The sequence below is a fragment of the Otolemur garnettii genome, unplaced genomic scaffold, assembly GCF_000181295.1.
Source record: "Otolemur garnettii isolate 467f Iridium unplaced genomic scaffold, OtoGar3 scaffold00026, whole genome shotgun sequence".
Lineage (NCBI taxonomy): Eukaryota > Metazoa > Chordata > Mammalia > Primates > Galagidae > Otolemur > Otolemur garnettii.
Genome location: NW_003852421.1, coordinates 11791079 through 11804682, shown reverse-complemented (window position 1 = coordinate 11804682; position 13604 = coordinate 11791079). Strand labels below are relative to the sequence as shown.

The 13604-nt window shown below is 41.7% G+C and overlaps 1 protein-coding gene across 2 annotated transcripts in view; it reads right to left on the bottom strand.

The window, feature by feature from the left end:
* JARID2 (jumonji and AT-rich interaction domain containing 2) overlaps positions 1–13604 on the bottom strand; it is a 285849-nt gene that overhangs the window by 106041 nt on the left and 166204 nt on the right. The window contains exon 3 of one of the 2 annotated variants that reach the window (XM_003788317.2): positions 3864–4005. The exons of the other annotated variant lie outside the window; for it this stretch is intronic. Coding sequence (XP_003788365.1) covers positions 3864–4005 — 142 coding nt within the window. The remainder of the gene's footprint in view (positions 1–3863; positions 4006–13604) is intronic. 2 annotated transcript variants of the gene reach the window in all.

The window sequence follows — 13604 nt, the reverse complement described above, 5'->3', positions numbered from 1 at the left end:
GTGGTCCCAGCTACTTGGGAGGCGGAGGCAGGAGAAACTCGCTTGAGCCCAGGAGTTGGAGGTTGCTGTGAGCTGTAATGCCATAGCACTCTACCCAGGGGGACAGCTTGAGGCTCTGTCTCAAAAAAAAAAAAAAAAACACCTTGTGAACATATGGCTGTTCTAACTAAAAGCTTAAAACCAAATTATAAGCATCATCAGATAAATGTAATCACTCCAATTTGCAGGTTGGAAAATCAGTCTGAATAATGTGTTGACTGAGGCTTGCATCGCTCCTCACCACAGATTTTTATTTTTCATAAGAAGAAAGGCACACATATATAATTCCTCTTATTCTCCCCTGCCCACCAGGTCTAAACAAAAGATACATTAGCTGAGGATCTTAAAGTAATGTACCATCAAGGGTGTGCAAGGCAGAAATAATTAAGCATACAAGAAAAGCTACCAACTCATATCATTTTAAAAAATGCTTTTTCTAAAACAAATACAGGTACACAAATCAGGCCTCTATACTATGGTTTGAATGTGTTCTCCGAAAGTCAAGTGTTGCAAACTTAATCCCCAATGCAACAGACCTGAGAGGTAGCACCTTAAAGGGTAATTCAGTTATGAGGACTCCGCTATCATTAACAGAGTAATGCCATTGTCAGGGGAGGAGGCTTGTTATAAAAGTGAGTTTGGTCCTCTCTTATCAGGCGAGGCCCTCTGCAGCAAGAAGGGCTTCTCCCAGTGTGGCTGCTCCATCTTGAACTTCCCAGACCCCAAAACGGTACATGAGCCAATAAACTTATGTTTTTTAAAAAATTACCCAATTTCAGCTATTTTAACAGCACAAAACAGACTAAGACACCTTGAATTTTTATAATTCATTGTTTTCTCTTAGAAAGTCTAAAAGCCAAAAAAGAATGTAAATACTCGATCTTAAAACATGCTCTTCCCGTGTATATATGTTTAGGGAAGTTAAGACCCATCTGGAAAAAAACAGCATCCAGTCAACAATCCACCCAATGCTTCAACTCACACATCAATTAAACACTTTAGGCTGTTACTCTGGGCTTGACTTCTCAGCTTCAGAGACACCATACTCTGTCAAATTATTAGAAAAGGAACTGTAGGGTGAGATGAAGCATTGCAGTTTCAGCATTCCACTAACCAAGGACCAGGAATTCAGGGTCCAAGTCACTCCCCCTCATTAAAAGGCAGAGTTCATAACAAATCAAAACAAATGAGTTCCTTGAAGCCAGAGCCTACTGGAAGTTATTTCAGACTTTCCATATACCCTACAACATTGTAAAAAAAAAAAAAAAAGCATGCCCTAATGACACTACCTGTCTGACGCTACAAAAGCCTCCTCCTGTAATCAAAGTCAACCCAGACCAACTTCAAAATCTACCCTATCAAACTTTAATGCAGGCCAGCAGTGGTGGTTCATGCCTATACTCCTAGCACTGGGAATCTGAGATGGGAGGATTATTTGAGGGACTCAGAGTTCAAGGTTGCCGTGAATTATAATAAGGCCACTAGCTCTAGCCTAGGCAATATCATAAGACCCCATCTCTTAAAAAAAAATTTTTTTTTAATGTGCTGCCACAGTGGCACATTCCTTAGTCACAGCTACCGGAGGGACTGGGAGGCTGGGAGAGGAAGATTGCTTAACTATAATGACACCACTGCACTCTAGCTTATTAGGCAACAGAGTGAGATCCTGTCTCAGAAAAAGAAAAAACAGGCTTGGCACCTATGGCTCAAGTGGCTAAGGTGCCAGCCATGTACACCTGAGCTGGCGGGTTCAAATCCAGCCCGGGCCCGCCAAACAACAAGGACAGCAGCAACCAAAAAATAGCCAGGCGTTGTGGCGGGCGCCTGTAGTCCCAGCTACTTGGGAGGTGGAGGCAGGAGACTCGCTTGAGCCCAGGAGTTGGGAGGTTGCTGTGAGCTGTGATGCCATAGCACTCTACCTAGGGCAACAGCTTGAGGCTCCATCTCAAAAAAAAAAGAAAAGAAAAAGAAAAAACAAAAATACTTCAATCCACGTATGACCCCGATGGACTTCATTACTGGAGTATGACAAAATTAATATGCTGCAATGAATCCCTAATTTACTAATACATGATATTAGGCATATCAATAATGAAAGAGAATTCGGAATAATTATGCTTTCTCTGAATAAAGTTTCTTTTTGCCCCTGGCCTGGACACTTCAAGTTTAATGGCTGCTTTGCAACCAAGCTGCTACACAATGCAACATTCCCATGCAAAGAAGAAGCCAGCACAAAGTCATCTGAGAGAGGAAACAGGAGTTAGGGACACACACACACGCCCCTCCCAAAAGAACAAAGCCTACTGACATTCCTCATCATGCTGACCAGATCCCAGCCAGAAGAGACGGTGACAGACAGCCACACAGCTAAAGGAGTGGGTGCCCAGTCACAGAGAATTCTGTTCCCCAAATGGAGATAAAAGTTGATGCCAGATGCATGAACACTCGCCTGTGCCGGAGGCATGGATAATATTATCACACATTCCGATATATTTACTGACATGATTTTTTACACATCCTTGAAATCCTTCTCTTGTGGATGATACATTTTTCAAATTGAAGCAGGGAGAAAATTTGTTATGAAGTATATGTAACTTAATAGGTTCATTACTTAGAACTTAGACATTCTTTTTAAAACAATAATATACAAGCCTATCATGATGGCAGATCTGGCTTACACATGCTCACTATACTAATAACAAATCTAAGGACATCATCTAAAACAATACAGAGGATTAAGAGAAAGTGAGGATGGAAGTTAATTCAGTATCCGTCAATTGTGGGCTATTTAAACAAAGATGTTTCAGAATGGAGGACAATGAATTAAGACTTTGAGCTCTATGGGGCTCAAATTTCAGATCCAAAAAAATGGTTCTGCCAAGAGTTTTACATATCCACAGATGGCTAATCTGTCCTTTTCTCTTAATTTCCACAAGTCAGTTTTTCTGTAGACACATGTAGATTGTTTCTGAAAAGTAACCTTCCCCAGCATGGGTAAATAAAAACAACCAGCCCAGGAGGATTGTTTTCCCTTTTCCCCACCCTCTCAAACTAACCAATTCTAAGAAAAAGTCATAAGGATGGTCATCCAGGAAAAAAAAAAAAATCAAATGTAAAAAATATAAATTTTAAAGGGGAGGGAGAAAGAACACATAAAATATGAACTAGGACAGAAACCAACATTTCTGAAACACCCAAGTAAAAGCATTATTACATACTGCCACTGTTTGACCATGAAACCACAAACAATTATCAAACCACCACCAACTTCCTTATCAAACTATCTTAAACTTATTTAGGAAAGTCATTCAAAAATAACTGTTGTTGTAACTTGTAACAACCAATTCCACAGCTCTGAACTTGGTAAAACAGCAATGGATTAAAAATATACATAGTATAATTTTTGCTTTCCTGGCAAGGGGTAAACAACTTCAAGAAATGCCACACTTAATTTTTCAAATTATTAGAAATCTCTCTCTCTTCAGAAGCGGCAGACCACTACCTAATAATGCATTCCTCAAGACTGCTGCTGCTGATAATCAATTAAAATGAACAGTTGAGACAAGCATTGTAAAGCTGGGGACTGTTTGGCTAAAATCTTCCAGCAGGAATGTGTTTTATTTGGTCCATAGCACTTTTTGTTGATTCATTTTTATTTATGACTCCTGGACATTTGGTACAAAACCCATAATTCTGGCTCCTCTATGAAAAATCAAGTAATTGGGTCAGTTGGGCCCATGTTCGATCCCATGTGGCAAAAACTGGCACCTGAGTTTGCGTTCTCTTGTTTTAAGGTGCCAATATTTTCAGCCTCGGGTACTAACCTTTTCCTCGACGGCCCTTCTTCAAAATCTGAAGAACTAACATCGTTGCTAGCAGAGGACACTTGGGAGGCATCGTCCTTCTCATTCTCTGACTGTTCTGATGCTGGTCCTAATCCCTTAGACTGGTCATTACCAAGGAGCCCTACAGGTGAGAAAAGGGGACAAACACTTAAATACATCACATCAGGAAGCAGCACTTTACCACAGTTAACCCTACACAATAGCTGATGAAGACAGGCAAGAGTGTGGATAGAAGAGGAGAACTTGAAAGCACACATCCCTTTGAGTGGGTGGAGAAAAGTAAAAACCCCGCCCTATTTTAGACTATTTAAGAGAACGAGATGCCTAACAAGGCAACAATTTCAACAGTAGAAAAATTCAAGCAGAAATCTGGAATCACGATGCTGTACTTTCTAAAAGTATATAAACATGTTTTCTAGCTAGGGGAAGGAAGAGTATCAATTATTAACAAATCAAACCACTGACTCTTAAAGTGCTAAATATTTAATCTAGACTGGAATCCTTTTCAGAACTGTCTGTAGTAACCAGTACCTGCCACACAAGAAAAGGTGTAATTACTTTGAAGCCACATCTAGAAATCCTACTCCACTACTTTGCTTCATAGCCATCTATTAGATTGCATTGTAACCAGATTTGCCTTTGACCATCTCAAAGGATAAAGTTTCTCTGTAACTGCAAGATATACATGATTTCCAGGCATTATTAGGAGAACCTTGGCACCTGTGGATGTGCCCTGAGCAATCAAAATGGAGAGAGGTCCCAAAACATGGAGCCTGCTGGTCCTCAGAGGAGGCTCTACAAGCAGTTATTTACTAAGTAAAACATAAGTATTTTAACAACTACCAAGGTCACACTGGCAAGTAAAAGCTAAGTAAAAGGTCATCTTCTAGTACTCTAGCCTCTCCATCAACATAGGATCCACCAAGGAGAGGTTTCCACTGACATTAAGTGTTTGCAGAGACTGGATCCCCCATCCAGTCTCCTGCTTCTGGACAACCAGAGCTGGCAGTCGCGGCAACATAAGCATTGTATTTGCAGTTTCCCAGTGTTTGACCTTTAAGTCCAAAGTACAGGGTGGCCCTTTGAATTCTGCTCTCCTAGCACTTTTGGCCAACTTTGTAAATACTTCATTTCCCTATATTAGATGATTCTTTGATTGAAGTATCCCAAACAGCGGCTCCTGCCAAGTGGCACTAAATACTACATAGCATACAGTGTTTTATATGCTTGGTAAGAACACAGTACACAGCAATAAAGCCCTGGGACCTAGTATGTCTGTGCATACGTTTCCCCAATTATCTATTCTTTACATCATTTCACAGTATGAGTAACAACACAGGTTGGAAATTTAATACAGCATATAATAATAAAATAACATCTCATGGCTACTCACGTTAGACTAATATGGCTTTAAAAGTAGTAACTATAACATGGAAATAAAAACATACACAACTTGCCCCCCCCCCCAAGAAACCAAAAGGAAAGAAAATGTGGGGAGGTTGCACTGTGAGGCTAAGAGGAGACATATTGTACGAACATCCAAGAACCCAAGGATCAAAGTGTGGGCAACATTTCAGAGAGATTAGAGCCCTGTTGTCCATTACAGTAGTCTCTAGTCACATGCAGCTATTAAGTACACGAACCACATTGAGCATGAATAAGGAAGTGAATTTTAAATTTTATTTAACTTTAATTTTAAAAAGTGAATGTAACACTTCAATATGCAGTAATTTATATTAATTGTGGAAATATCTTGGCTATATTAGGTTAAGTCAAATATATTAAAATTAATTTCCCTACTTTCATTTTGAGTGTTACTCTAGAAAGCTAGTATTACATGTGTGGCTGAAAAACTATATATATTATCTTTAGTGATCAGCACTAAATTACAGCATGTTAGTAATGGTGGGGGATCCTGCCCAATCAGGAGGATAATACATATAATACTTAACTAAGATCCAAGATTAGAAATTGGCCCAGGGACATAATATGTATCTTATTTGTAAAAAGAGAAGCAGGTGGATAAATCACCACACTTGAAAAGGATAAGAAATTGAAAATAAAAATCTTGGTTACAGAACGATGCGTAAAATTCAGTATTATAAAAAGAAGATAGACAGCCAGGCATGGTGGCTCACGCTTATAATCCTAACACTCTTGAGAGGCTGAGATGGGAGGATCCCTTGAGCTTGAGAGTTAAAGACCAGCCAGGGAAAGAGTGAGATATTGTCTCTACTAAAAACAGAAAAATGAGCTGGGCACTGTGGCAGGTACCTGTATTCCCAGCTACTTAGGAGGCTAAGGCAGGTGGACTGCTTGAACCCAGGAATCTGAGGTTGCTGTGAACTAGGCTGATGCCACAGTATAGTAGCCCTGGTGACAAAGCAAGACTGTGTCTCAAAACAAGATGCACACCCCAAATACAAGTGTACTCAAGGTTGAGCTCACACTTTTTCCCATAATGTATATATGTACCTGATGGAGAATAAAGCACAAGGGAAGGGAGAAGAGGGAGGGATTCTTAATGCATCCATTCATTTATGTAAAACCTACTACAGATATGGCAGGGCACTGGGGAGACAGGTGTAATCAAATAAAATCTAAATTCTACTGAGAGGAGATAGACAAACACAGCTGTAAATATCACTTAGTACTGTGTGCAGAAAAGAAACATGCAAGTGTAGAGCAAGAGAAATGTGGTATGGGAGGGTAGTGAATGTGAATCAACGGAGCCAGCCGGCAGGCTTGCACCACCAAAACAGGAACAGGAAAGCTGGGATTTGCACTGTGCCTAAAAACAAAAACCAAAACAGGTGGTGCTGATCAAGGAAGAAGAGGAGGTTGTTTAGAAGCTATATGCGGATCTAGGAGAAACTACGGAAGGGCCAGGTGCCGCCAGAAGCAGACTGGAAAGAAATGCTTTTCTACCCTTTGATACCTACCAAGAGCTTAGATATTTGCTTAATTAGGAAGCAGTGAATGTATCAATCAATGACTGAATAAATGACTTAGGAGGAGTAGACGAATGTGAGGAAGTTAAGCTCTTGATGATAGCTTTGAGCTTGTTTTCCTAACAAAAATAATCTCAATGGATTGTAAAGAGAAAAGGTCTCAAACTTGAACATGTATTAGAGTCACCTGGGCCTCACGCTGACTGGACCCTAAACACATCTCCAGGTGAAACTGCTAATTACTGCTGATTTGGGTGGTCCAAGAGAAATTGCCCTAAGCTATGAGCAAGTGTGAATCAGGTACCAGGGAACCGAAGACTGTGCCACTATCACAAAACAACTTGCAGTGAGGTAGGTACCCACACTCAAAGTTCTGTCTGGGCACTGATCCACTTTTTATCAGCGATTTTGTGAAGAAGCAGTAGCTTGTTTTAAAGAACATATCACAAAGTTTCCAACCAGCTAATATAACAAGTCTAAACTCAAAAAAGTAACAGGTTAGAAAATAATACACATGTCTACAAAACACAGGTGCATACACGTAAATGCTGGCTGGGTGCGGTGGCTCATGCCTGTAATCCTAGCACTCTGCAAGGCTGAGGTGAGTTGATCCCTTGAATTCAGTAGTTGGAGACCAGCCTGAGCAAGAGCAAGAGCAAGACCCTGTCTCTACTAAAAATAGAGAAACTAGCCGGTCACAGTGGCAGATGCCTTAGTCCCAGCTACTCAGGATGCTGAGGCAAGAGAACCGCCCAAGCCCAAGAGTTTAAGGCTGCTGTAATACCAGGGCACCCTACCCAGGCAACATAGTAAGACTCTGACTCAAAATAACAATAATAGTAATAAATAATTTCCTACCCCGCAAAAATCGACTGCTTTAGCACAAATTCAAGGAAGCTGTATAAAGAGATTTTACATTAAAATTACCAGGGAATATTAACTGACTTGATGTGTCAGTGTAAGGCAAAGCAAATGAGGCTGTTTCTGATACGCAGGAATGGTTTCATGAAAATAGTAACTCCATCATCCCATGCCCGCTAATGCCTATGATCAGACAACGCCAAACTTCCCTCATGCAAAGGATTAACAATGAGCACCTGAACTAAAAATGACTGGCGTTGTCAGAATCAGATTCACTATCCAGGGTCAGAAAACGGGCCCGTACATAGGACATTAATTGTCTGTTATGCAAATTAAAGGACCACAGCTCTTTGTGGCTTTCATGAAAAAGCAGGGCAGACTTTGTTCTGAATATGATCGACTTTTTCATTTGGGTAACTCCTCTTCTGTACCTATCTGCTGGGGGGGGGGGGATTGCATTTATTTAGTCAGTCTACATGATTGGATTAACCGAGGCAGCTGCTTTTTTCTAACTCCCTCCCTCTAGTCCTTTCTCAAATCTCCACTGTACTGGCTACCTGATTTCATTTTCAACATTTTAATCCAAATCGTACACAGCCTGCCCGATTCTAGAGAGCCAGGTCAGCAAGATGGAATATGATGCCACAGGGCATAAGAGCCATTATTATAACATTAGCCAAGCTAACAGCCTGTCTAACAAAGCCCTGCCACCAATGTTTTAAATTATTATTTTCAGTCAACAAGAAATAATGAAATGGCATCCCCTCCTTGGTACACTCAAACAGTTTTCTTTTTTATTTTTTTCAGCCCCTCCCAACCCCACCATCACAGACCTTTGTTGAAAAGAGGAGGTTACACAGAGGAAACTGAATGAATGGCCCAAAGACTCAGTCTCTCTATTAGCATTTGTTCTCCTCTATTAATATTCAGTAGGTTGAACTTAAACCATGTCTATTGTCTTTCACAAAAGCAATAAATATTAGCTGAAAATTCCAAATCACTGCAATAAAGGTGGCTTTAAACCTCTGCTAGTCTGCATCAACCAGCAGGAGCCACAGGCGCCGGGTGAGACCACTCTGCCACCACAAGACAGTGCTTGTTCTCACAGCACAGAACTCCAAAGAAATCAGCTACAACAGAACCCGGCCACCAGAGAGACTCTGCACATTTAGGAGCTTTTCACCCCATCTCCCAAAGTATCAAGAAATTTAAAAAAAAAAAAAAAAAAAAAAAGACTTCCAGTTCAAGACAATACAACAAAACTGGCCTCTTTCTGAATCTGGAACAGCAGCAAAAAGAAACAGAAATTCCTGTTGTTCTCAGAGACTGGAGATATTATGAGTATGACCTTCTCCCTCCTGCCTTAACATTAAGGGGCTCGGGGAAATGGAAACACAAATTAGACCAAAGATTCCTTTAGCTGACAGAACTTCCAAGTAATTGATGGCACCTATAGATTTCAAAGCACAAACGTATAAATAGAAGATAATTATTTCCTAACATCCAAACAGAAAGGACTAGAAAACGCACATCTTATAATTTTATGATGTTTTAGACACAAAGACGTTTCACCAGTCCTCTCCCATCAGCTTCACATACATGACAGAATACAAAACCAAAGGAAAACCCAACGCCTCTATTCCACAAAAGCAATGCCAAAAGAAGGGTTAAAAAGAAAGGGAAAAACAAGAAGGGCTTTGAAGCTGTTCCAGTGTTTCTAAAACATCTGGAGCACACCAAACTTATTAGCATATGAGGGAGAGTCAATGTATTTAGCTTTGTTGTAGAAGAGATGCACAAAAGGTAATTCTGTATTATAGAGCCAATGCCGTCTGTCACCCTGTCACTGTGAGACAAGGTATCACATTACATATTAAACAGCCAAGCATCCAAAGAGAGCTTTCATTTTCAGCAGCAATTTCTCTGTGTGCTGTGTATGCGCACGCACAGCACTTTGAGTTGATAGAAAAATTATAAAAGCGGCCCCCTTGGTTGATGGAGGACCCTCTCTGAGATGATCAGAATGCATGGTTTGCCGCCATTACCAGTGAAAAACAAATCTTATTTTCATTTAGATTTTAAAAGAAAGATCGGATTGTCAAGCAGGCTAGGCATTCAGATGCCGGGGCAGATCTGGCCTGGGCCAGCATGGCAGAGGGTCTGAGAGCCCAGCCCAGCCTGACCCACTGCTCACCAGACCACACACTGTTGTGGCTGAGAACAAATGCCAGTCATGAGACAGGGTGTCAGTGGCACACTCGTGGTCAACCAGGCGCAAACGAAAGTGGTTTCATACCTCGGCTTATGGAAAAGTAATTATCCCTTTCCCCCTCGAGAACAGCCCCTGAGCCGACCAGGGCTCCCCTTTGTCTACTCTCAAAACAGCTGTGGAGGTTTCCCATTCTGCTCAAGAAACTGTAATCCAAAAATGCTCCCTACCCCCGCCTATGACCCCTCAGAACAGTCCCAAGATGTTGGCAGGGGTAGGCACAAACAAGGTTTTGTTAATTTAACCCATCATCCCAACGAGTTAGATAAAAATTCTGATTTATAAATCAGCAATCCCAGAGGAGCCCTCTCACTACCACCAGACTCTTTCCCCACGACATGCCTTTGGCAATCTAAAACTCCTCAAAATGTCCTTTTTTTTTGAGGAAAAAGTGTTAGATAAAAACCTGATCGATGACCATTATTAACAAGGAAAACTTGGGCCATGGGTAGGCATGGAAAATGGCTGGCCTTGATCCTTTTTTCCTATTTCAGAATTAAGCCCTTGACCCCAGAAAGCATTTCCTCACCTTGAGCCATAAGGAAACAAACCCAGCAGACAACTCGTATTTACACATAAAGAAGGGCAAGCAGATCGCTCAAATAGGCACCCAGCTGGCTGTCTAAGCCCCAGTGAGTGCCCACCACCAAAGACAAAAGACCTCCCCTCTTCCCACTTCCTAACCATAGGGGACGAGAAAACACTCCCCCTCGCTGAAAAGCTCCAACAAAAACAACAACAAAAAAATCAACAGAGCTGACAGTTGAACTTTATTCAGTACAAAATCCCTAGGACGAATCGTCATCTTTCAGAAAGATTTCTGATGATCACAACTGTAACATTACATAATGTTTTGTCAAAACTCCTTTTCTTTTTCAGGGCAAGGGCTTGTCCTCCCTACTCTCTTTTCCTTTTCACGCCCTCTTCTTCCTTAATATAACTTTTATAACACTCAGAACAAGTCCAGTGCATTGAAGAATGAGAACATCTGAATCAGGAAGTACCACAAATGCTCTCCAAAGAGAACTTCCCCTTCGGCATGCAATCGCTACAACTGCTCCATCCCAGGCCACAAGTCCTCAAAGGCCATACTTTATCCTGGACACACTGTTAATTTCACAGTGACAAACTAGTCAAACATGTATCTATCTACCCAGCAACCTAGGTAAAAATGCCCACAAATCCTTGCAATCGCCCAGGATATGCAACTCCCTTCTATCAGCTAATGAAAAGGGTTCCACAGCACACAGGGCCCAGGAGTGACCAACTCCAAGGTCAAAAGCTGCCTTCCACCTTCAGAAGAAAAGTGATTAAAGGCAACAGTGGACGAGGCTGGTGTGGGAACATGAGCTGCAGAACAATGGCACCACTGCAGAGCCAGGGAACTCAGAGTCACATGAAGGAGAGGTAAACACAAGGGCATTTTGAGAATTGTTTTTAGATAAATGAGACCAAAGTGTTCAAAGCATTGTGTTCAGACAAACTGACATGCCAAAATCTGATTTTCCACCTCAGAGAATTTGTACTCCTCAAAGGGAGATTTCCAGATATGCAGCATGTTCAGAGACAGCTAATGACACTTTTACCTTTTAGTAATTATAATGTACCTGTGTGTGTGGGTTAAGGTCTTTAAAGCTTCATATCATCATGACATTTAACCTACAAATTTAAGGTACCCAAAGCAATCAGCACTGATTTTAGTGAGGATCTTCCCCAAAGGTAAGCAGAGGGGGCTTCAGCGCCAATCAACTAGCACCACAAAGTTATTAGTTTGTGTACTAATTTGTGATCCAAGCTCCACATACTTTGTGTCCTGGCTGACATCATAAGAAGTAAACAACCACACCCTTTGCCCCCAAACCTTTATTTCCTGAGATGATGAAAAGGAATCCCTTACCAGTTCTAAGTTCTGTCTGGCTCGTGGCATGACAAGGAGGGACAGCAGCCCCCTCCTCTCCTTCCCACCTCCCTCCCATATAAACAAGTGCACACTCAGTTGTATGATGAATATACTGCAAAGATTAAGTACTCTATTCAAAGTAAAAACAAAACTAAAAAGCCTGCTGACAACACATAAGTTCAGAGAGGCCTACTGCCTCCCAGAGCAACATTCTTTCCAACACTCAAATATAATGGAGGTAGCAGAGAAAGCAGAACTATAGGAATGTGGCCATGAAATGTGCAAAGATTGGAGGCACCTAATAGTGATGGCTCCTAAAATTCACCTGGGTGTAGACACGTACACAGTAATACACAAACATGGATTAATATATGAAATCTGGAAGAAAGAATCAAGAGCACACAAAGTTTACAGCGTTTAGGTCTTAACCTGGAATCACTTGAGGACTCACTATGTACTGACATGCCTCAGTTTCCTCCATCTTTCGAGGGAACGACAGAGAGGCAGAGAAAGGATTAATGGAAATGAAAGCAAACATCCTGTTTATAAAGGAAGCCAGAGCTACAGTGAGGATGAACTAATTTACTTTAATCAAATACCTATTTTAAATGCTGGGAAATGATCAAATAAATGGGTAATAAAATAAAGGGATCAACTACAGCCGGATGGCATTCAGTCCCCAGAGAAATGTCTAAATTCATACGAGCCAGGTTAAAACCGCAGATTTGGCCAAAATGGGCAACAGAGCTTAATGCTTAAAGAACGACATTAATTCTCTCTTGTAAATTTCCACGGTGCCTTTGCAGGAGCCACCATTGCCCCTAGGGAAGATATCAAAGCTAAAAGAATATTAACATTAACCAAATCGCAACACTTTTTACATAGTCTCTCATATGTACATATATATAGAGAGAGAGCACCTTGCCATCCATAATGGATTTAATCAGGACCCCAGCAGGGAAAGCCACAAAGGCCTATTTCTTCAACAAAAGCCATACCAGTCTGAATCGAATCTAGAGCTATTTGGTTTTTGTTTTATTTATAGGAACAGACCTTCTATCCCAGGTTCCTCAAGATAAGCCACCAAAAACTGCACCTGACAGACCCGTGGAGCAGCCATCCTCAGAGCCGGATCATTGCAGAGAGACAGAGAGGAAGAAGGACAGAGGGAGGGAGGGAGGAAGAGCGCAGTGAGGCAGGCTCCGGAGCACTTGTCAACAATCCTCCCCTGTACGTAATAAGCAAGCGGCAGTGCAGTGCAGATTCCGCGCGGCAATAGGACGGCCAGAACAGCAACGGGGCCGGGGGGAGGGGAGGCAGGCAGGAGAGAAGGTTATTTATGTGCATGGGAGGGAATCGAACACCAAAGAGGAGGGGTCTCTGGCTGGCTCCCCCCGCACCTACGATAAATTGAGAAGGAAACCAGCCACTAGCTTTTTTCATCCTGTCATTTCCCCAACCTGCAATGCAGACAAATCCGAAGTATAGAATTTCTGACATAAGGGGGGCGGGGGGCAGTCACAGTTTAATTGTGGATACTTCTGTGTCCCTGGCCAGTCAGATGCCCTCAGCAGCCCCCCCAGGATACCTCCCAACCCTAAGGACATCAGGCTTCAGGGCACGGTTTCAATGGCATCCCTTTTTAATATCATAATCTATGTCATTCAGCACTTGCCTTTTATTTATTTTTATTTGTTTTTTTGGCTGGGAAACCTGGGCAGCTCTCCAGACAGACTGCA